Here is a 23,671-nt window from a genome sequence, read left to right on the forward strand (position 1 = left end):
TATCTGTTAGCAAATGCTGCTAATGAACTGCAGTGTTACTGAACTGGGTAACAGACACCTAGGGAATACAGGCAAATTATTCCAATATATCACTTTTCTGTGAAATAAACTTTACATTTTGTTATCTAGAATATGGGGGAAAATTACAATCCAAATAAATACTATACCTTCCTTTTCACATTTGGAAAATTACCTGGTTTGCTAAGCTCAGAAAAAAAAAATCCTTTCAGTTATAATAACAAGTTAGTACAGTAGCTTATACTTCATAGAAACAAAATCCTGAGATATCTGCTGTTACGATCTGACAGTGCGCTGACCCTAAGCCCTGGCTCAGCACATCAGCTCTGCCTCTAGCATGCGGGGCTAACTGCAGCTGTTCACAGTCTGAAAGTTGATTACTGGATGGGGGCCCGGGTTTCCACATTTATTTCAAGTCATATTTCTTCATAACACACACAACTTCCAGGTTGGACTTCAGTTTAACATTCACTTTTTTTTTTTTAAAGTTGAATAACTTCTGCCATATTATGGTGGCAAAGAACTGGAAAAAATTTATTTTGATTTTAGACTAGTGTAACTGAGAGCAGAAACTGACTCACAAGTTAACTTTAGGAATGGATGCTAGATGACAGATTAAAAAATCCACATGCCCACAGACATCAACTTGAGCTAAAAGTTTAGATTTATTTACAGTTTGTGGTCTTCAGATCTGGCTAGAAATTCAATAAAATAGCATGTCCCCTTTGAAGTCATGGAAGCATTTATGTGAATTGCTGAACTTTTGAAAAAAGTGTCTTAGAACAAACAGAATAGGAAGAATCTGCATCTACAGAGTTATTTTCTTAATTGAGACTAAACCATAGCCTTTTTGTAAAAGTTGGGGTGTGTTTACAAAATAACGTGGGTTTAATCAATTTAAAGTTATTTAAACTATTTAAGATGTTCTGAGACAAAGCTCTCATTTTTCTTCTTGTTACTCGTCCTGTAAGAGGCTTGTAACTGGAACTGGGCAAAGCAATTTTGATGAATACAGACTCAACAGAATATACAAAGCTAAAACAAAAATGGAGGGGTGGGAGACTGGATTTAGTCACAAATTCTGATTGAATTTAGTGAATTGTTTTATATTAAAAATAAGGATAGGGGGATTTTGGAAATGTCAGCTTAGCTTGTTTGTAGAATGTTGAGATGAAATGTTTCATTTCAGATGTCCAGAAACTTTTTATTTTGGGTATAAAAAACTGTTTTGATTTCAAGGTTCTAAAACCAAAACATTAAAACTTTATTTCAAAGTGGTATTTTTTATTTTAAATGACCCCAGTTCACTTAAAATTACTGAAATTAGCGTCACGGCCTAAAGTTAAACAAAAGAAGCCAATCCTAAAGTTAAAAAGAGATATCACTTTAGCATAAACAAAATATTTTTAGATCAACACAAAATATTTTTCCTGAAAAACTTGAGAAATCTTGTTTTGCTTGACGTCAGATGACTGCTTTTCTGAGTCACTTCATTCATTATTTGCCTTACTGGAAGTACAAGTGTGGTTATGAATTCTGCTGCTGAAATGTATTGCTAGCTTTTTGATTACTCTGGATTTAACTGATTTTAGAAATCAATCATATACTTATACCAGGCTAAACAGGGCCTATTAATGAGAAGACCTCATCTTTTCTATTTTCCTCATACATTTTGTTCATATCCATGGTATTGGGGATTGCAGGCTTTTTGTGTGCAGATGATTGAAGTTAGCATACACTGTAAACTCTTCCTGTAATCAATCAGTCAGTCTTTCAATTACAGAACAAGCAAAGGAATTATTATTGGTGAGATTCCTGCCTGTGGACAAGAGGTTTCCATTGATCCTCAGACCAGGTAACTGTCGATTGGAAAAGGATTATTGATCGTTTGTACTTTTTTGCCCTGATATGTTGACGTCTTCTCTGTAAAGAAAAAAACATTGCAAGCTAACAGCAACTTCTGACTTTTTTTTTTTTTTTTTGCCTGGAATGATCTATAACACTGTTGTAAAAGTAGAATTGGGAGACAGAGAGATAAAATTCACAGAAAATCTACAAAATTGTTATTGGAGCCATTGTAGTTACATTCATGAAATTCCTTCCATTTAACTTTTTTTCCTATGTGTTTCTTTGTATCTTTGGAGTATTTGTTTTTCCTAAGTGAACTAACAGAACAAAGTATAATTCTGGCTATGGTGGTGACTTCCAGCTGCCCTCTTCACTATCACATAGGAGTCCACCTGCAGCAAGCAATGCATTTTAAGGCAGCATCCTGCTCGGAGGACTGCTCATACTGCGGAGGGAGAAAATGGGAAGTCATGTAGCCTGACTGCCTCTTTGAAGCTTCCTCCATGTGTGGCTTTGCTGTGTGGTTTCGCCTCTGGGTTTCCATTTCTCCAGCAGCCAGCAGCTGACAGTACTAGCTGATCTACTTTCCTCTGAAGGTTGTGAAGGTTAGTTAACATTTGTACAATGCTTTAGAAATACGAAGGGATTTGCTTCATCGAACTTTGGCTGTCTAAAATGTAGGTGCCTAGATTTTATCTAGGACTCCTCAGTAATCAGTGGAGAGAAGCACCTCTAGAGGGCTCCTTGTATCCTACAGCAGTGTTACAGACTCAGGATGCATCACCATTTCCCCTGCTCCCCTGGTACTGCCCTGTCACGCAGGAAGGGAGCAGCTCAGCAGCTCCTGGATCCATCCCGTGGCTGCATCTCTGCAAGAGGTTACTCCTTGGAGCAGCTGCTAATGCGGGGGTAGCGGCATTGCAGCACAGCCATGCCATAAAGCAGAGAGCCTTGCAATACGCCTGGGCCTTACGTTATGGTATTCCAGGTTTACAGCTGGGAAGCTGGAGAACAAGGTCCCTAAATGACTTGCCTCAGGCCGTGTGGAGTGTCTGTGGTATAGCTGCAGGCAGATCGGGGTGCTCTGGGCACCTGTAGGAACTCAGGTAACCCCACAGCCCTTATTGCTGGCTGAATTTTCTCTGTTTGTCTCTCTATGTTATCCTGGTCAATGTGGCTTTGCAAATACTCTCCGACTCTGTGTGTCTGCCTAACACTGTCACTCCACCCTTCCTGCTCCATCAGACTCACCCTTTCTCTGGAACATACCTGTTCTGACTTGATCCCATATTTGACCTGCAAAATATAGAGAGTGAGACATTAATTGTGACTTTAGGAGCAGTAATCAAAAATGAACATTCAGAACATCACTAGGTTAGAAGCTGGCAAAATACAGGAATTTTTCTTCTTTTCTTCACTGCTCTTGAATCTTTTATTCAGCTTTACTCCATCTAGTGTCAGTGCCTGGAAGTAAGACCTTTCTGTGCCTTACAGCCCTCAACTTGTTTATATCCTTAGATCTCGTGACTCAACTGGGAATTTGTATTCATCGTAATTCCCTTCCTTCAATACTACTAAAGCGTTTTCTGATGACTTTGCTAAAAAGGGAATTCTTAGGAGATTTGGCAAGCAGGGACAAGTTTCTTGTAATTTGCCTCAATCTGATTTCCTTCTCTGAGAGAAACTTTGTCACATGTTTTTTTGAAAGCTATACTGAAATTTTCTGTTAATGTGAAATTCACTGCACCAACCATTAGTGTCCTTAAGAAACAGTTAAGACCTGATTCTTACTTTTCTAGTTTAAACTGGACATGCAGCCAGTCCACTGCTGAATGAGTTTGGAAGAAAGAACTAGCCCAGTGCAAGCTGATCTGAGCTAGCTAGAGTGAATCGGCAATGAAGCAGGTTCAAGGATGCTCACTTGACACCTTCCCCTGCCTATGCTGGGGCAGGAGAAAGTGGCAGAGATCTGCTGTCTCTCGGTGTTGCTGCCCTTCCAAGCGCCTGTGTGCCTCTGGCCTGATCTTAAGTAACTCTAATTCTGTGCATACAAAGGAGTAAAAATAGAGTATTTTGGAAGCTGATGCTCTCTTCCATGCAGCCCAATGTAATCATGTAAGTCACTTAAAGACAATGGCTTTCTTGCTCATATTGTCAGGCTGCCGTTCCACAATTTACAGTGATGTCAGCCGCTGCAGAAAAGGATGGTTCAGCCTTCCCTGCCACATTGGCTGTAAAATGTCACCACTTCCCTTGTGCTGGCTGCTCTCAAATAGCCTGATTTCTCTAAAAATCATCTTTATTTATGCCATGTAGAGTTTCAGCAGGGCCATTTCCCAAGGCCATTGAGCTGTGTGGCTGCCTGATGAGAACATGCGGCTGGGCTGGGAGGGAGGGGAAAGCTCCAGGTGGGACAGGACAGAGCAGGACCGGCTCTGGGGGTGGCACCATCCTTGGGAACGTTCACACTTAGCTCTCCTGCAGGTAGGGGTGAAAGCTCACCCAAAGGCGCTAGTTTACAGACACTTTAAAAGCAGCATTGCCACCTAAAGAGGTAGTTATACTCCTCCTCTTGTTTCCAGCTCCCACCCCCCTCCTCCTCCTTTCCTGTGACAGCACAAGCATTTCTATGACTGCAGTAAATCAGATTTGGCAGCGTGTCAGGGTTTTTTTTTTAAGGACAAAAAAAAAAAAAAAAAACTTGCTACTTTTCAGCCAGGGATTTTCAGTCTTTTTCTTTTTACATGTCCTTACAAATCTTTCATTTAAACTGTGGGGCTCTGTGAAGTGGCTTTAAACTCAATTTACATCCATATTGAGAGCTTTTAAACTCATTAACTTCTATAAACCCTTAGAAATAGTTCAGGGATCCCCAAGCTTTTGCAGCCCGCAGAGTAAAGGTCAGCATCACTTTCTGTGATACTTGCTCATTTCTTTCAGCTTGCCATTTGCTCTAGTAAATTAGCTTTGCTGATACCTAGTACAGGTCCTTCAGAGCATAAACCTTGGAAGTAAGAGACCATAGAACTGAAAGAAAATGATCTGACAGACTATATATATGAGCTTAAAAGAGGGTTTATAAATAATCCTCCTTTCTGAGAAGTCACTGGAAAAAGCTTCAGAATGAATCTGAAATTAAAGATTCCCTTTTTCATTTGTTTAGTGTGAACTTACCCAGAAACTCAAATGGGACGCAGGAAATTCTGTGAGCTGGACTATGCAGGAGCTCTGATTTGATGGCGCTTTTTTCTAGTCAAGACCTGTGGCACTCTTAGTCTTTTGCTTCAGGAGGCCTTGTTTTGTTTTATTTTTAAAGATATTTATCTTATAGAGATGATAGCACTTTCATTCCTAGCTAACCCCATGTTGTCACCTCTCCTTTCTCCTGACCAGCCCAAGTCAGCATGAAGCTGCTCTGTCTGAATGGCAAAGTGGCACTCCTTGGGAGCGGGAGGCTACCTGCTCAGTGGCATCTGGTATCGGTGTTACCCTGTGTGTCTCTTGGCAGGAGTGAAGAGGGTAGGTAGTCTTTCAGAAGCATTTCTGTTTTGCAGTAGCTCCAGGAAAAGGTAGAGTTACTCAGTTATTGCTGGAATCAGTGGCACCAGCATGCTGGCCAGCAGAGACCAGGATGGCTCTGGAAGGAATTGCCTCCAACAGGTGTCTGGATATTGCCACGAATGCATTCTCCTGACTCAGCAGCTTGGGACCAACTCTCACAATCAAATGATTTAGAGCTATTCAAGTCTAGCCTCAAACAGTTGTGCAGAGGAGTAGGAAGGAATAAAGATTCCTCTCCATTTGGCAGCTGTGAAAAGGTCAACCGCAAAGGCAGCCCCAGCTCTCCAGAGAGCAGAGGAATCCTGGGCCAGATGCTTTCCCAGAGCATGTGGAGAGTGGCCAGGCAGGAGCAAAAATAGCTAGAAGCGTGGCTCTGCCCTTCAGGCTGGTAGCTAGCATGAGTGAAGTATGCTGTATCCTGGAAAGGGTATAATGAATTACTTTCACCCTAGCAGTCTGGCCAATATATATGTATGTATATAAAACTGCCTCTGTGTGTGTGTGTGTGTGTGTGTGTGTGTGTGTGTGTGTGTGAAGTTTTCCCTCCATGCGGGAATGGTGCTAAGAGAAACCAAGGCCCAGAGGTGCCCACAGATTGTCTTAGTGCTGTTCTTTTAAAGCCTTGTGTTCCTAGCATGGTGCAAAGCTTTAGTGTCTTTGTTTCTGAGTATGGAATATAAAGATTAATTTCATTTTACAAAAAGGGTAACCTGAGACAAAGTAACATGTCAAAGGTTGGTCAAAAGAACAAGTTCTGCTAGACAGGACAGTGACAGAACCAGGTAGAAAAGCCAGTTTATTGCTCTGTCCACAGGTGGTTATTGCCTCAACACAGAATGGATATTTACACTTTGTTTTTGCAAATGTATCTGTGCAAGGAGTTGAGACAGTCATTTCTGAGGGCATTTGCTCATTTCTTTACATTTACACAAATGCATGTGGAGTCCTTTAGGCCATTGCTGACTGTTCATACATACGTTTACTTGCAATGACATGTATTAGCATGGCATTTAGGTAGCTTTTAAAGATTTTTGATTGAACTCAGTTCCCAGGATGCATCCTGAGAAAACCTGTATTACCAAATCATGGCTGCAGTGAATAGAGCCTGTGGTCTGTCAGCAACCCACCAATGCCTACATTGTTCAGCGAGGAATCAGGCTTGCTCCAGTGTATTGTCAGGGCTGGAGTCATCTCATGCAGGTGGTACCTGCTCCTTACTGAAGTACAAACTCTGGGGCTTCTACCTAAGTGTTCTGCAGCTCTCCAAGTTATCTTGCACTTCCACTCTCCAAATAGCTGTTTGTTTGTGATGTTTGGTCATGGTGACAAGGAGAGAGGGAGTTTTGTTGTCAAAGCCAGCCACAGAGAAACCATTTTTGATTGGTTTGGCAAAGCAGAAGCCTTCTCTGCGGTGGTTATTTAGAGTGTAGAAGCTAAGTGCTTTTGCTGGCTTTGCTTTCCCTTTCTTGTAAACCTGCAATAAGTTAGGAAAAGTGTATGTTGATCTGTTGATTGGGGTGTTTGTGTAATATATTAGTTGGAGAATGAAAGACCTTGTGAAAGGTTGCTGGGAAAAAAATGAGTGGCAAGTAAAAGAAAAGCTCATGATAAATCATTCAGGATATAGCTGAGGGATGTTAAGGGAAAACATTAAAATCTTTGACTCCAGACGTATCAAAGATTCTGATGAATCTAATGACTGATTTTCTCCAGATCCCAGAAAAAGTCACTGACCATCATGTTTTTTTAAAAAGAGTAGTCCTGGGAGAGGAGAAAAAGAAAAGTTTGTTTTAGGAAAACAAAGACAGATGCACTCAGTGGCCCTCAGGAAGCTGGCCTGCCTGGATTGCTGTGGATTGCTAAAATTTCAGAGAGAACAGGCATGCATGTAGGTTACTGCTAATCCTTTTCGCTTTGATGCTTCACTTCTGTTGTTATCAGATGCTTTAAGAAAGTGTGTGAGAAGGCTACTTTGGACTGGTCGCAGCTCCTGCTGGGAGGAACTGCAGCACTGAAACTCAGTTTGGCCTGCTGCATGAGTCTGGAAGAGCGTGGGTTAGAGCAACCAATACCACTCATGGTTTCCTAGTCTTTTTGTATAAAAATTTTCTCTGGAGAATAAATCTCAGTTACTCTGATTAGGAATTGATAAAAAGTGATTTCTTTTGCAGATGTATTTTTGGCATCCTGATATTTCAAGTACTTTTGCCTGTGAACTTGCCTATAGTACAGCGGCGGTATGTGTTTGCATCTTAAGCAGATATGATTTCAATGGAGAGTAGAGTGTCTGAGACAGTCTCCCTCACTGGGTAGAGAGGGAACATTTAATGTTACATGTGAATAGTTTAGGCACTATCTGAGTCAATGCAATGCATTTCAAAGCCCTGTGTCCTGCATAGACTGTGTTGTAAATCCTGATCCTTTTTCCTTGTGCACTGTTCTACCTGTGACACATTCAGCTAAGGGAAAGGTCTCTTTTATTTAAATGAGTATTTGCTTATGGATTTGAATTCATGAATATTGGCCCTGGTTTCCAAAGGACTCCCACTTGTGACTCTCTCAGGTACCCTTGTATCAAAACTAGGTCTCCACTTAAATTTATTTGTGAGTTCAAACTCCAGTGATTAGAAAAGCTATACCTCTCATTTGCAGCTAATAATATCAGTGATATGACTTATGTCTACTTGATTGGCTTGCTCTTTGGCAGCTGGTGCCTTCTGCGAACCACAGTATTATACACCAGTTTGGGTTATGTAGATCAAAACAAAACTAAGAACTGCTTTCCTCTCCAAAATAGGAGGATATTCTTTCTGTCTCATTCTAAACTTGCTTGAAGGTGCTGAGATTGTTAGATCAGATCCTGTTATGTTCATTATCTCTACCTGTCAGTGCAGCTGGGTATAGGCCCAGGCATGGCCAAATGCTAGGAAAAAGGTTCTTGCCTCAGATATGTAGGCTGAGACAGCTCTGCTAATTGGAAGAAACTGTAGCTCAACATTTAAACTTGTGCTTGTTTGTCCAAACCTAGTCTTTGCAGTGTCATCCATCACTGATGCTTATATTTTCCAAGTGGATGATTTCACCTCCTATTTAATCCATAGTGCTATTTTTAGAGTTAGACAATGTGGAGACTGGAGGCTTTCAGGATGGGATGACTGTTTCTCCTTGGCTTCTGAGGGGGAGGTTAGGTGGAAGAAATGAGCCATGACTTTGAACTCTGTCTTAGCCTCAAAGGTTATCATTTCACATGGGTTTCCAGGCTTAGTTCAACTGAAGGCCCTTTGCAGTTTGCTGGTAGCCTGAGAGTCCCACTCAATTTGTGCAGAATGGTTCTTGCACTCTGCAATTGTCATTCACTTTTGTTAAACAGGGAGGCTCAGCGGGAGAGAATGACAGGCCCATCATTGCATGCGCCATCCGCTGAAGTGGCCAGGCTAAAATGCGCCATCTGCTGAACTGAGCTGGCTAAAAGGAAGGGTGCCGTTCTGGACCTGATCTCCCAGGGAAATATCTCTATGCTGGAGATGCAAGTGGTTGTGGGCAGCACACCAGAACTCACTGCATGTTCTTGGGAGCTGCGGTGAACCCTCACGCACATGGGAATTCACAATGTCATCGTGTGCAGCATTATATTATCTGTTGCTGGTGAATGATCTCTTGTGTCTGTTTCATGGGGGCATAGGGAGAAAGGAGACTTGCCTTCCATGGAAGCCGCTTTCAATTATAATAATTTAAGAAGTATGTTACAGGCTAGAACTTACTCACTGGCATTACCCTTGGTTACAAAACTTTGGTATTACAAGATCAGTGCATTGCTCATGCCTGGAATGCATAGATATTCCGTGATCAGAATGAGGAAAAAAGAGGTCTTTTCCTTTCAAAAGGCACAGCCTACTCCAACCCAAGGGAAGTTCTCCATTAATTGAGAACGGTGCAAGGACTGTGACATGCAGTTGAGCAGTTGTGATTCCATGCAGAAAACAGCATAAAAGATGCACTTAGCTTAGTTCCAAGCCCTCCTCTGTTTGTCTAAAGAAGCTCTGACTCACAAGAGTACCCTGTGTTTCACCAGCATAGTCTAGCAAAAGAAAGAGAAGTCAGTCCCTTGGAAGAAGTCTAGTGGGAAAACACAAAAGAATATCTAGATGCTATGGGTAGCAAAGGAAAATCATTGATATTCTTGGCACCTGGGCTATGCAGCTCCCAAGCTCCTTCTCGCCTCCCTCAAATATCAAAATGACTTGTGTATTGTATTTAAAACCTGATCTCATGCCGAGTGTTTTACATGGGTGACTGGGGAACCCAGCAAGCTGCATGGGCAATTTTGGTATTTGTTGTTGCTCAAGATGCTTTCAGGCAACAGATTCTTTTTTGCTATTGCAGCAGGTTTAAAATATGTACCTTTTCCTTTTTAGGAAACTTCTATGTCCCTGTCTCTCCATACTTCTCCCTGTCTCTGTATGCCTCTTTCTTTGTCTCCTTCTGTCAAAATAAATCTGGCTGCCATGCACTGTAGTTAACTCAAAATATTGCTAACATTAAATGTGCCCAGACATTTTTATTAATACATTAAACTTGCATGAAATTTAGGCATTATAATTTACCAAGCTTACACCAAGATGGCATTTGAGACTGACATGAGCTATTAATTAAAAAAAAAGGACATTAAATAATTGTCAGTTGACATCTAAATTACTGTTTTGTTAGCTGACAGTAGCCTGCCTCAAACCTCTTACTCTTCTCAAGTATTAGTAAATACCCCATTGAGTTTAAGGGCATCCCATTATGAATTGATTGTTTAAATCATAATGTTATATACCTGAGTAAATAAAGTGGTAAATGCTGTTAATTACTTCACAGTGAGCTGCCAATGTCATGTAGGGCTAGAAACACTTCTCTTTTAAATATTTTGGAAACCATCAAGGTGGCGACTGATCAGAATGTTTCCTGATTTAAGTGTAAACATGATCTTACCATATGCTGGTTAGGTTCAATATCAGCTAATCAGGATTCTAACACAAGTGAAGATTGTCTGCATCGAGGCCTTTCACTGGTATGAGTCTGTGCGACTCCACTGACTGTGATGGTGCTGTGCTGGGTGACACCCACTCAGCATACGTCTCAGCTAGGGAGAGAAATTATTGGGAGGCTTGAGACACTTGTGGGAATTATGGGGTGGAATTTAAAGCAAAATTTGGCTGAACATGAATTCAGTGAGTGCTTTATCAGTTGGATTAAGCTTTTCTTCTGAACAAACACTAATAACTATCACTAGTTGAGCAGAAAACTGTCTGCAGATGATATGCTAGTTCTGCTCTTCAGTCCTAAAGGGGTGATATCTTGATTATTAGATATCACTGAAGGATTCAGGTATTCATTTACCTGTATGATTGGCTGGTGTAAGTCTAAGACTGGGTAATTTCAGATGGTGGACTTTGCTTCATCAAAGGATTTCCAGAACTAGCCACTGGCCTAAAATTGCTATGAATTAGAATCTCCAGAGAATTGAAGCAAGTAGTTAAAATCGGTTTAGACCTAATTATCACTTGTCTCTCCAGTGTCCTCAATAAATGGGAAACTATTCCCCTGGCCTATGGGGAAGAATAAATCAGACAAAAATGAACGCACAGCTTGGATGTTCTTGAGGAGACTCCTCAGTACTTGTAATACTGCAGCAATTGTAATGCTCAGTACAATTAATACTTCAATGCTGTTTCCAGAGAATCAGTGGGTTTGGTTTGGGGATTTTTTTGTTTGTTTGTTATTTTAAGAAGAATGGCTACTTCCCATCTCTCCTTTGAGAGATGTACAAACATCCTCAACAAGTTAGATTAAGACTGTTAGTACCCAAAACATAGCATATATGACCATATCTTTGTGTCAAATTTGGTCCTACAAAGACGAGATGCTGACATCGTTGAGAGTCCCGTGGAAAGTTATCACATACTCCAGCTATTACCTGTACTCTAAAGGTCCAGTTCCTACCTTTAAGATATTCCAATCAGGTATAGGCCAGTATAATGGCAACACAAATTTTACCATATGGAAAGGTCCTGCTCTGAGGAGGGCTAGGAGAAAAGATGAAATACTACATGGGGTCCTGCATGCTTTATCTCCCCTTCATTTTCTGTGAGTAGATTGCTTGGGTTGCAGAACAGACGAATGATGATGCAAAAACAACGAAGCTCGTTCTGCATCAGCTATCTGAGATGTGAAACAGTATTGCTTTGTTTATAAAACAGTACACCATATGTACTTCCGTGCTAAAACTGATGCTATCTCAAGGATATCTGCACTTCATGGTCAGTATTATCATTAACCTTCCCGATTATGCCCTCTTTGTAAGTTCTTAGATCCTAATTAATGTGTTTGCATCATCTGTGGTGTTGCTTTATCAGGGTTAAACCACCCCATTATTATAGCAGATAAACAAGAATTGACTGTGTATTTTTTGGTTACTGAAGATTAGATCACACATTCACTTCTTTTTTTTACTACAAACCAACCTGCTACGGATTAAGATATAGCCACATTTTTTTAATTCATTTTCTATGGGCCTGGTAACATTTCTACTGTCAGCGTCAGTTTTCCTCAAAATCAGTAGAAGGCTGTATTGTTTCCTCAGATTAGCATCTGTACTACAGAATCCCTTAATGATTCACCAAGGAGTAATACATAGATGTCTTGAGGTAAACAAGAACAAAGATTTGTCAGTAAACTACTCACTGTCACAGTAGAATTGAAAAGTACAACTGATTAAAGAAGAGGTGTTGGATTTCGAATTGTCTTCCACTTAGAAAAAAAAAATAGCATACATAGTTTTGCCCCAAAACATTGTGGGATTGCAGTTTCTCTCCTTTGCCTGTGGTGGTGGTTCTGAGTGAAAGAGTTTGTGTGTGTTGTGTTGTGTTGGTGATATGACAGATACTCAGAATGTCTGTAATGGAAAATATCACACGTAATAAACAGCATGGGGGGTAGAAAAGCAAAGTCCAATCTGGGACAGTTTCATAGATCATAGCAGGAAGCCTGGATGAAATACAGATGGTAAATCCACTTTCTTCTATGTCTCTTCTTGTCTTTGTCCCTCTATTCCCTTTATGACCTTTTCCCTCTGGACTCTAATCTCTGAGTTTTCTGTTTTAGTCTTTTTTGTTGTTGTTTTTGTTCCTTTCTGTGTTTATATGCTCCTTAATACATCAGAAATAGCTTACTGGGCATTGTATAAATATGTCTTTTCTTTCTTCTGGCCACATGAAAGTCCTAATTTATTGTAGGTTGATACACAGAAAACTTGAGTGTTTTGTAAGAGAACAGACTGAACGCAATGTGTTACTAAAAGAAAACATTTTGTGAGAGTTAGCTGTGTTAGGCTGTGGAACAGTCTCCCTGGGAAAATGACAGATGCTCCATGGCTGGGGCCCTTCTCTGTTAGGCAAAACACTGAAGTACTTGCTGTAAAGAGAGCTCTTGTTTTGATCTTCAGCTGAGTGTTTACGTATGTTGTTTAGCCTCTATGGAGAATGACCCTGATGGGAACAAGCCTATTAGTGCTTCTGTCCACCTCCCCCAGAGAGGCCAAGAGCCTTTTTTCAGGTCATTGAGTACAGCTGTTGCCTTCAGTTCATGAGAATGCTGATTAATTCCTTACTTTTTTACTCATTTATAAAATATCCTACAGGGAAGCAGAACATATCTATACATGTGAATTACCATGATCCAAAGGACAACTTGCAGACCCCTCTGTACATCTCCACCCTACTGCCTGCTCCTCAGAGGAGATGAGGAGCAGCAATTGTCTAGGCAGTCTAGCACTGCCTCTTGTGCCTGTGGAGGGGGATCTCACCATGCCTGGGTAGGAGGGAGGAAGGTGAAGGGCAAAAATGCATCCCTTCCAGCAGGAATGACTGCTGCATGGCCTTGCTCTATAAGGTCAGTTAAAGGCAGTTCCCAGAACTGAGATCTAGTCACAGTGTTTGGGAAAATTTTGGTGAAGCCATTTGATCTGAATTACACATTTTTGTTGAAATCTAAAGTGTCAATATAGTCAAATGTGTCAATATAGTCAAAACTTTGTTTCGAAGAAAATGTTGAAAAGTTCTAGCAATATCAAAGAAGGTCCAGCTTCAGCACCTTTGAAACAAGGCCTTTGGCTTGCAGCCCTCAAAAATGTTTTTTGTGAGCTTGCTATTATAATATTTAGCACAAACTAAAACATCAAAATCAAAAGTGTTCAAGGGATTTTCTTTTTATAAAGAATCTCAGCCTGCTGAGATTTCTTTCCTAATTCTGAAATGTCAAAATCCTCTGTTATATGGAACTTGCTTTTTCCATGCAGCTCCAGTAGCTACGCTAGGTATCATGGTTCTCCAGAATCTTGCATATATGTTATATACCATGGAAATCACAGTTGTGGGTAAGCATTATGCATAAAGAGAGAGAGCAATTAAACATTGCAGTTTGTATGTTCCACTACACCTCAGAAAACACCAGGAGCAAGGAGTCTTACCTTCTATCCATTTTGCCATCTGACTCTAAAGAGAGAATAGGAAAATGTGGTTAGTTAAGACACCAGGAACAGATCGGTGATAAGCCTGTTCAGAAGTTGTGAGGATGAAACCAGGAGAACTTAGTTACAATAAGTAAAGTGGGTAAAGATCCAGCCACCCTTTATGAGGTCAAACTCTTTGATATTAGTGGTGCCATGCAACCTTCCTAAAGCCCTTCTTAATTCTTCCCACTGGAATATCTGATATCAATTTTTTCAAGACTGTAACTTTGTTAATATTTTGGCTATTTTGAGTTTGAGTGTGGTACATCCCCAGAGTGTCATGAGGAAAAACTATGAGGACAGATGCTTAATGAGAATTAGGAGGAAGCAGACTCCCATTAGCACCACAGTGCAGTGACAATAAAGCAAGCATCAGCCACTTGTCCTACAGAAAGCGCCATTACATCGTCATTGGTGTCCTCATGAAGTACTTGAGGAGTTCAAGTTGCAAAATTATCCTTTGAAAGACCTGCATTCCAGTACTGGACCAGGTGAGCTCAGGCAGTCTAGTTCACACCAAGCTTAATGGTTAAGACCACTCTACTCTCCTTTTTACTGCGCAAAAGTCTGTGACTGCTGTTGAAGCTGTGTGTCATGGTGCTTTGCTGACTTAGTAGGGTTAGACAGTTCTGGCATGCTGGGAAATCACCTGTCGTTTGTCACATGAAGATTAATGCAGATCTAGTCACAGAAGCAAATGTGTCTGGATACAGTGGATGGCCAGACAGTTCCTAATCCTATGCTGTCGCATCCTGTCTGCATGGTTCCCTCCCAGCATTTTCCTTGTTTAATTTCTATCGCATTTTTTGTGCTAGAAACTGGCTACATTTATGAGAATTCCTTTGTTTTCTAAAGGCAGACTGCACAGAATTGGCACTTTGCATGCAACTGGAGCTGAAAAGCAGCTTTTTCAAATTCACCATGGAAATGCCATACAGAGAGTAATGCTTTTGGTCTTCTAACTCTCTCCTCTATTATAGTCCCTTTTCTTTCAGTAGGGATAATTTCCCCTCATATTTCATTATACTGCCTTGCTGCTCCATTTTGTTCTATTATTTCCTTCAGATCCAAATTTTCATGTGTTACCAGAAGTACAGACCTCTCAAAAAGCAAAACCTAGGTTGCAGGGATTTGATTTTAGTAAAGGTCCCAGGACTCTTCTTGCAAAAAGGAACAGTTTATTCTGATGTTCTGGTCAAACCTCAGTTAGGGTTTGTACTCTGTTTCCTCATTTACCCCTATCTGTTGCTATTGTATTTGGCATGCTTTTTATTTCTAGCTCTTGACTGCAGTTGAGTGTTACTGTGTTACCTCATTCCACAGAGAACAGTTGTATTTCAGCAGTGGAAGAAACCGTCACAGTATTTGCTTTAAAGTGTTTTGTGAGGTGCATTGGAGTCCTGCCAGATGGGAGAAGTTCTGTGCAGAGGATGTAGGACCATTGAATAATGCTGCCTCTGCGGAGGTCCCTGGGACAAATTCTGCCTCTCACTAACTCCTGTACACTGAAATGAAGGACATTTTTCAGTTTCACTTTAAGATTTGGGGTTTGAATCTAGAACTGTTGGTTGTAAACCCGTGGTCCAGAGGCAAAGGGAGGTGTTGCTTCCACCAGTTATGATGCTAGATCAAAGAGCTTTCGTCTGTTTTAAATAAAAAACATGTTTTCCTCTGGCAACCTGAGAACCTAATCACAACTAGCAAGTTACAGAGAGTTTCACTGTGTACTCTGATGGAAACTTCATTAAGTACCATATCCTGAAGTCAGACAGTCATATTAGAAGGGAAAGATCAAAATCAGGGAAAGAAATAGTAATTTGGCCATGAAGTGTGAGCAAACCCCTTACCCATCCTGCAAGTACAATAGAATCTTTAACTTATGTTGAATAAATAGAATTTTGTTTTAAAAAAGAACTATTCAAAAGGATACCCAGACAGTAAGCTGAAGTGAATTCTATTTCTCTTGTAAGGCTGAAGAGCTGAGCTGATTATATTAATACTTGAATCTGCAGTTCTAGGGACTCCAGCACCTCAGATGCTTTTAAAACAGTTCTCCATATGAAAACTGGAGTTGCAGAACGTACAAATTTCCTAGCAGTGAAGCTCAGATCTGCTGTTTCAGAACACAAGGAGGTCTAGATCTCTGGACCAGAAATCAGGAGAATGTTTTTCTTACCTCCAAAGACATTGTCAAGCATTTGTTTTCTGATCATACAGATTATTACTGCTACAAAAGCAATTGCTAGAAAGGCTCCCAGAGTAACTCCTATGATAACATACGTGAAATCTGAAAAAATTGAAAACAAACTAGTGAATATACACCATTAAATAGTAAATACAGCTGTTTGTATTCCAGGTGTGATAAGACCAAGATTCCAAAGTTCAAATGGATCCCCCCTTCTTTTTTTAAAAGAAAGGTCACATCTATTCTTCAGAAGGTGCTGTTAACACAGAGCCAGACTGGGTAACTGAGAAGACTCACACACCACCCCAGTCACTCAACCCCCTGCACACCGTGAAACTGCCACATGAACTGGTGGCTGTGGGGCTCAATGCAGTTTGAAATTAATAAGCAGGTTTAGCCCTTGGTGCATACAGGCCTCAGCTGAGTTTCAGAGCAAGGGCTCTACATATTCCCCAAAGTGAATTGCTCCATCCCCACTCCTTTGCCACTCTCTATCCTCCCAAACTGTGTTTCCTGCTTCCCGGACCCACACGTGCACAACTTTATCTTCACAGCCCACTCCTCAGCATCCTGCTCTGCCTGATTAGTCTGCCCTTAAGTCTTTGCTAGGAGAAAGCAGGAGAATTTTTAAGTGTAGCTTATAAACCATATTGTGTTTCTGCATCACTGTGTGCAACCCAGGGTCCACTTTCAGCTGTCAGACCGAAGGGTGCCTCTGTTCAAGATCTGTGCGGTTCCAGCCTCTGCCATCCCTATGCTCATTATATTTACTCAAAAGTCATTTAAAGGCCCTACTTAAGGGCCTACAGGGAAGGACTCTGCTGTGCTAGGCAAAGTAAAAACACACAATGGGCAAATGATCTTCTATACATAAAAGTATATTCTAAGTACATTCACTTTTGTTATATTTTCTTTGCACCTAATGTCTCTTCCTATCTAGAAGCGAATATCTCACCATGAACTCACCTATTTCCTCCTCTGAATTTCCAGAGGCATAGACATTTGCTGTCCAAAAATCTGAAATGGAAATGTTGCAGTCAGTTAGGATATCACATAGAATGCCCTGTTTTTACCTGGTCTAAAACTGAGTGTGTTGTATCAGGCTATTCCAAGGTGAATGGTTGATCCTGGTAAAGCTTAAAAAAGATCTGTGGCTCCCTAGAGTAGTGAATGTTATCAGTATAGTTAATGAGGAAATCCTAGGAATGTGGAAGAGTGCACTGCATGCCAATTTTTGGACAATTGTGAAAAACATAATTTTATGTTGTGACAGCAGTGTTTTCGTTCTAGAGTTTCCTTACTGCAAGCCTGTGAGTTGCACAGAAGGGACCTGAAGCTGAAAAGTTGCTACAAACCAAGAAAAAAATTATAGATGCAGTAAAGCTAGTAAAATATGCTGAGAGGATGTGGCACACCCTAGCACCCCTCTCCAGAAAACATGAACCCTAATCCTGCCTGTACTGTAGTTGCAGTCTTCAAAAAGTAGTTTATTGCTGGCAGAGTCTTTTCCTCTTGCAGGCAAGAAGAAGTTATGGGCTGAAAGAGACCTTTTCAGAGACTCCCATGCCAAGGTGCCAGTTCACCAGAAGGCCACCCTCCCAGCCCTTCTCTTTCCCACAAAGCCATTGAGCAGTGCTGCCCTCTGCTTGGAGTGGGCAGACCCTCATATTGGAGTGGCTTTGAAAGAAAAAATTAATGCTCACACACTTTTTGAAGGAAACCAATTCAAAATTTTCCACACAAAAAAAGCAGTCAAAAAAGATAGGAAATTCAAGTTTAAGTTTAGAGCTACTTATTGTAGGAAACTGCTGAAAATGTACGCTCAAATGTTTTTCAGTGATGGGCATGGACATTTTTATCAGTCTTTTCAGTTAGCTTCATATGATGTAACTTGTGTTGCTGCATGAGGTGCCTGGAGAATGAGACGGCTTCAAATGCAGATATGGGCCCTGCTTTTTAAAACAGCATGCTACAAAATTGCTGTCTCCTGCATATGCTTCAGGCAGAATGTGAAGTTCTTTCCCACACCGATTGCTGGGCTGACAGCAAAGAAATAATTTCCACATCCAAGTCTGTGTCATATTGACACTGGTGGAATTTGTCCCTCCACACTAGGGGTCTTGTTGCCCTAGTGTGGAGAAAGGCCCATGCTGCGCTTTTGCAGTGCAAGAGCCTAATAAACCTATCTTGGCTGGAGCTGGGTGATCTGCTCCTGTGCTGCTGTGCCAGCTCTGCACCTGTCCGTCCCTGAGGAGTGTTCTGCAGACAACGTGATCTTTTCATATGCTTTTTACTCTCTGGTGGGGAACTATGAAGGAGTATTATCTGTTTAAAGCTCAGGTGGGATTTTAAAGCCTTAAATGCATCCATTTTTCCCAATGCTAGCCTGTCAGACATCGTAAGTCAAATTTTGTCCCTCTTAGCTCCCCTCTTCTGTCTCTCCTTCACTTCTTTCTGAGAAGTAATTCTGTCTTCTTAAGGCTTTGGGGGGGCTATGTTTTCACTTGTTTTACCATTAATATGAATGCTAGAAACATGATCGTTTTTAAATCTAAAGCATAACTGTTTCAATCCTAAAAGCTACAAAATAGCCTTTTTGGGGTACCCTTTCAGAAATCCATCTTGAGTCTGATTTTCAGATTGCTGAAAATCTCTCTTAAACTGAGTGTGGGCTCTAAGCCTTCTGCCATTACGTCAGAAAAATTTGACATATTGGGTGGCTCAGAAGAGACTTCTTTTTATTTCCTGGCCTTAGTCACATTTCTAATCATGAGTTTTAAACCAAATGTATTTTGGGATCTATAATTCTGAGCTAAAAGTCTTTTTTTCCCAAACTTTCTTCATAATCAAAATACCTGGAAATGTATTTTATACAAGCAGAAATGTATTCCATCACATGACACTCAGAGATGGGAATCTGGAGCATGAGGGAGGGGAATCCAATCACAGATATGATCCCAAGAGCTGACTACTCTACAGGATCAAAATCAAAGTTACAAGAAAAGGAAATAATAAAAAAGTCTAAGACTACACAGTGGGTGTGGAAGCATAGCTCCGGATTTTCCAGATTAAAAAACGGTTTCTTAGCTATTGCCTATGAATTTATTTCATTATAAATTTTAAAAAATACTCTTTCTTCCATCCCCTTAATTATTCTTTGTGCTCATATGAAGAATGTTTTAAATTCAAACATAATAAAAGTGATATTGTATTACTTTTATTATCCTAATGATCATAATACATAGACCTTAATGTATGCTTTCTAATGGAATTAAACCAGTGACAGATTATGTGTTTTATGGCAGAAATAATATTTTACATGGAATATTTTATGTAGGTCAGTTTAATATATTGGGATTTAATCATTAGTTTCTTTTTAAAAAGGAAGGGAGGAAAATCTCTGGAAGCCCACAAGAGTAGAGAGAATGTTTTCAATTCATAGTTTCAATATGGTTTTAATTAAGGTTTAATACCATATACTGCATGCTGCTTAAATACCAATTGCTTCTGAGGACTGAGTGTTGAATAGCCAGCTTCTGTTTGTTTTGTTTTCTCCTTAGGTGGAAAGAAGAGGATGGACGTGGTCAGAGATAGGACACACATGTCACTGTTTAATCTAGACCACATCTTCAGTTTAGATCTCTTGGGGAGATATACAAGCATCACAGCACAGGGCCATTACAAATGATGGCTAATATCCTTAGCACTCCTACCCCTGTTCCAGCTTTCTGACTGGCTCTTTTCTCTGTATACTGGGTTTAGACTAAATCCTACCTCCTAAATAAACTCTCTGAATTTGGAGAATATTTGCTTCTGGGTCAAAGAATTTTGCAGATGAATTCGATATTGGTATTTGAGTGACTTGTGGATTATTTTTGAACAGTCCCGAGGCAGCTGATGGTGCTTTCTCACCTCTCCAGTATGCCTGACTCACGCGTAACACACAGTTTGCACAGTAGCGCAAAGGGATGGCGTTGTCCTTGCTGTGTGTATTGGGGATTAACAAGGAGCCTTGGTACGTATCTGAACCGGGCTGCCTGGTGAAGACAGGGCCGAGAGCGGTGACGGCACCCTGGCGCGTCCGGCTGGCATTGCAGGGCTTCGGGCCCTCCACCCGTGGGGTGAGTTTTTCTGTGAATTTGTCAGGGCCCGAAGGCACTAATAGGATTTGGTGGCCCTGGCCCCATCTCAGGCCAGCCTGGGGCCATCAGTCCCTGCCCCAGGTAGGGAGACCCCAGGTGAGGCCAGTCAGGGCGCTTAAGGGCTGTCAGTGCCAGGGTGTGCCTCCACCTGGCCTGGGAAATGTTTTCCATGCGCGTCACTGGCAGAGAGATGAGCTGCCAGGTCTCACATTAGAGTCAGCAAGAGAACAGGGAAAGAGTAAATGTAAATTTTCCATGACAGCATGCCTGAGGAATCAGGCTTTGTCAGGTGTATTGGATCCAAGTGTGCAGCTGAGGAAGCGTTTGCTCCTCTGGGCCCACCGCAATCCTCTGCCAGTGTGGGTACCTCCCCCAAGGCAGGAGCAGCTGAGCGGATGATCAGCAGGTATGTAAATACGTTAGGCTGTGACTAGACTGAGAGTACTTGGTTTGTAGTTTTTGTGAATCCCTGAGCAGCCCTAGTCCGCCTCAGGCCCTCTGTGTACAGAGAAGGGTTATATGGAAAATAGCTTCTGAGCTAAGTATCCTGCACCAGGAACTGCCGCACTGAGGAGTGTCCTGCTCTGCTTGCGCCTCGTGCTGTGTAAGTGTGTTAATGCGGGGTCCTGTCCTTGGGTCAAGACAATGAGAAATGTGGTATGGAGTACATCTTAGGTATAGGCTCAGCTCTGCAGGGAGCAGGAATAGCTCACTTTCCCCGTCTTATTTAAAAAGCGTTGTGAACAATTCCTAGCCCTGACCTGCAGAGATAAAGCGACATGCGTACCTTGTGTTTGTCAGTGCTCAGCACTTACCTTAGTCCCTTTTCTTCTGCCTTCTCTCTGGTACATATATACATATAAAATATGTACATTTATATGTATAAAAATATATTTTTTCCCCCTTCATTTTCTCAGATTTCTCCCTCTGCCCTCTCATTACAGCAGACAGTGGCAGGTCTTGTGGCATTGCAGTAGCCAGGGGTTCTGTGCCATTTGTCTTGGGGGCAGTAGATGGGGAAAGAAGCAAATATCTGGGAAGCCCAGAGGCAAGGTGGAAAAAGGAGATGGCTGACAGTGAGTATTTGGGCAACTCAAGAGTCAAATATGGAGTGCCAATGATAATAAAGAGGTTACAGGAAATGATTCTGTTGGAAACCATTCCTGAAAGTCGTCATTAGAAAAAGGAAAGGTTTTTTGGTCAGTATTTAGTGCAGCAAAATCCTCAGCTACTCATAAGTTTTTTGTAAGATAGGCAGTGTTAGCATTCAGGTAAATGGGGTCCTTTTTAAGTCATCAAATTAAAGGCAAAATCCTTCTCTGTAGTAATATATGAGGATAGGAGTCACTCCCACATGGAGACAGGAATTTGTTGAGCTCTGTTGATTGCCAGGCTCTCCTTCATCAAAAGTCCACAGATTTGGCATTGCTTGAACCTTTTGATGTGACACTTACAGGCTATGTTAGTGCAGTTTGCTTGTTTTCTTTGCAAATGCCTTTGCTGTAGAACATGTCTTGCTGCTCTTCAATCTGCATCCATCTGTTTGCTCTGGGCAAATGCTATTGCATTAATGGGACTTGTGCTATTCATTCCCTATGCAATAACAAGAATCAGGACCTAGCGTGCAATTGTTGCTGACTTTCTCTTCGCATCTGTAATAACTGGAGCTGGTTACCCATGTCCCTGTCCTGTGTGGGGAACAGTCTCCACTCCTCTGGACTGTTGGAAGTGCCTATGGAAAGGTGCAGAGGTCTTGACATACCAAGAGAAGGAGAGAGAGAGGGACAAATAAATTTCCATGTATACTTTGTGAGGGGGAAGACAAGGACCTGTTAGGGTCCTTTTGTCCTTCTCAAAGACAGCAGGGTAAAGAGGATAGAGCACTGCTGTAGACCTACAGAGAGCTTGGCTTTCAGAAGCCAAGACAGGAGCAAATATCCAGTAGATGCAAGCTGGAACAGCTGGTCTACCTGCCTCAGGTGGGGCAAACTGCCCTTGTGCAATTCCCCAAAAATAAACAAGGATTTTCTATGAATTTTTGCATGAAATAGTGGGTGTGGGAGCTGTCCATTTGGTAAAAATTAGGTTCTTACCACCAGAGGGTGCCCCCATTACCTAACCTCTCAGAGACCACAGTAACGGATGTAAAACTCCTGTGTTTGCATCTACTGCCACGTCTGTTCTCTCCTTCAGTCCCCATGTTAATATGACTCCTGCTGGCCCTTGCTGTCTGTGTGTCCCACTCATTCCCTGCGTGAACTGGAGGTGAGTAACCGTGAAGTAAGAGGCAAGTTGTGCAGATGAGAAAGCCCTGCTTTGGGCTGACAGGAAGCATTAAAAGCAGCTTGAGTCAAGAGCATCTAGGTGAGAGTCACGGAAACCAAAAGTGACATGCAGACCAACATTTTCCTTATGCTGTACCAAAGTAGTATTTCCCACACAGTGCCAAAGAGGATGCTCAGCAGCCTTTGCCATCTCACCAGTAAAGATGCAGATATTTAACTTCATGGTGTCTTTTGGACTGCACAGAGCTGGTCTTTTAGCACTAAAGCTAAGAAATACTGGCTAGAAAGCTCAGCAGAATACCCCACTGTCTCAACAAATGTTCCTTCTCCAAGGAACGGTGTTCAAAATAAAGTTTAAAACAACATACATGCAATCTGACTGAGAAATAAATAATTTCACCAACTTCAGGAGATCAAAAAAGTAAGTCCTCTAAATAGATGGAAAGCAATAAAATGGAAAAGCAATAAAATAGATCACTTACGTAAGAAAAGAAGAAATGTTGTTAGGACTGATATCCAGCTTGTTAGTGAGATCATTTTGAGGTTTTGGCAATGGAGTGATTTCACTGAAGTTCTCTGGATTTAGCTCTTTTGCAGTGTCTTTTTAAAAAAAAAAAAAAAAGCCAGGTCACGTGGCTATATTAGGAAACAACAGTCACATCCTGAGTAGTTGCTCTGCAAACAGCAGTTCCCTTTTTTGGGTTTAAGTTAAGTTCAATGTAGAAATAAACTCCGTGCTCAAAAGTGTTCTGTGGAGATGGACAGCCAACAGTCAGCTATTTAGCTATTTTTTATAGATATAACTTTAAATGCCAGCGTTTGTTTTTACAAAGTTGAAAAAGCCCTACTTTAGTGAATTGGTCTCTGCTGAAGTCTCCTGTATCTAGAGAGATACGAGTGGCATTTCTCAATTACAAGAAGGAGTACTTGGCTAAACACTTCTTTATCACAACTAGTCCTTTCAGGAGGACATTGAAAGAAACTCGCCATGGACTGCCAAACCATTGCAAGCCAGTCCCTGGAAAAGAAAGCCACGTTTTCCAACTTCTACCTTAGAGAAATGTCCAGACTTAGTAGGAGG

At 41.3% G+C, this 23,671-nt stretch overlaps 1 protein-coding gene across 1 annotated transcript; it reads right to left on the reverse strand.

The window, feature by feature from the left end:
- Positions 1-1,308: 1,308 nt before the first annotated feature.
- Positions 1,309-23,156, reverse strand: TMEM273 (transmembrane protein 273). The gene is made up of 6 exons (XM_013958792.2): positions 23,073-23,156; positions 17,130-17,180; positions 16,155-16,265; positions 13,937-13,961; positions 3,136-3,162; positions 1,309-1,941 (listed from the first exon to the last, which is right to left on the reverse strand). The coding sequence occupies exons 1-6, from the start codon at positions 23,125-23,127 to the stop codon at positions 1,896-1,898; spliced, it is 315 nt and encodes a 104-aa protein (XP_013814246.2). The 5' UTR covers positions 23,128-23,156; the 3' UTR covers positions 1,309-1,895.
- Between the last annotated feature and the right edge of the window lie 515 nt (positions 23,157-23,671).

This window comes from Apteryx mantelli, chromosome 7, assembly GCF_036417845.1.
Source record: "Apteryx mantelli isolate bAptMan1 chromosome 7, bAptMan1.hap1, whole genome shotgun sequence".
Taxonomy (NCBI): domain Eukaryota; kingdom Metazoa; phylum Chordata; class Aves; order Apterygiformes; family Apterygidae; genus Apteryx; species Apteryx mantelli.

Bases quoted from the DNA above. Each gene is read 5' to 3' on its own strand.
- TMEM273 (XM_013958792.2), bottom strand. From the start codon at position 23,127: ATGATCTCACTAACAAGCTGGATATCAGTCCTAACAACATTTCTTCTT. The intron at 17,181-23,072 runs GTAAGTGATCTA...TTTCCATTTCAG, and splicing joins AACATTTCTTCTTTTCTTAC to ATTTTTGGACAGCAAATGTC. The intron at 13,962-16,154 runs GTAAGAAAAACA...TTCTCTCTTTAG, and splicing joins GCTTGACAATGTCTTTGGAG to AGTCAGATGGCAAAATGGAT.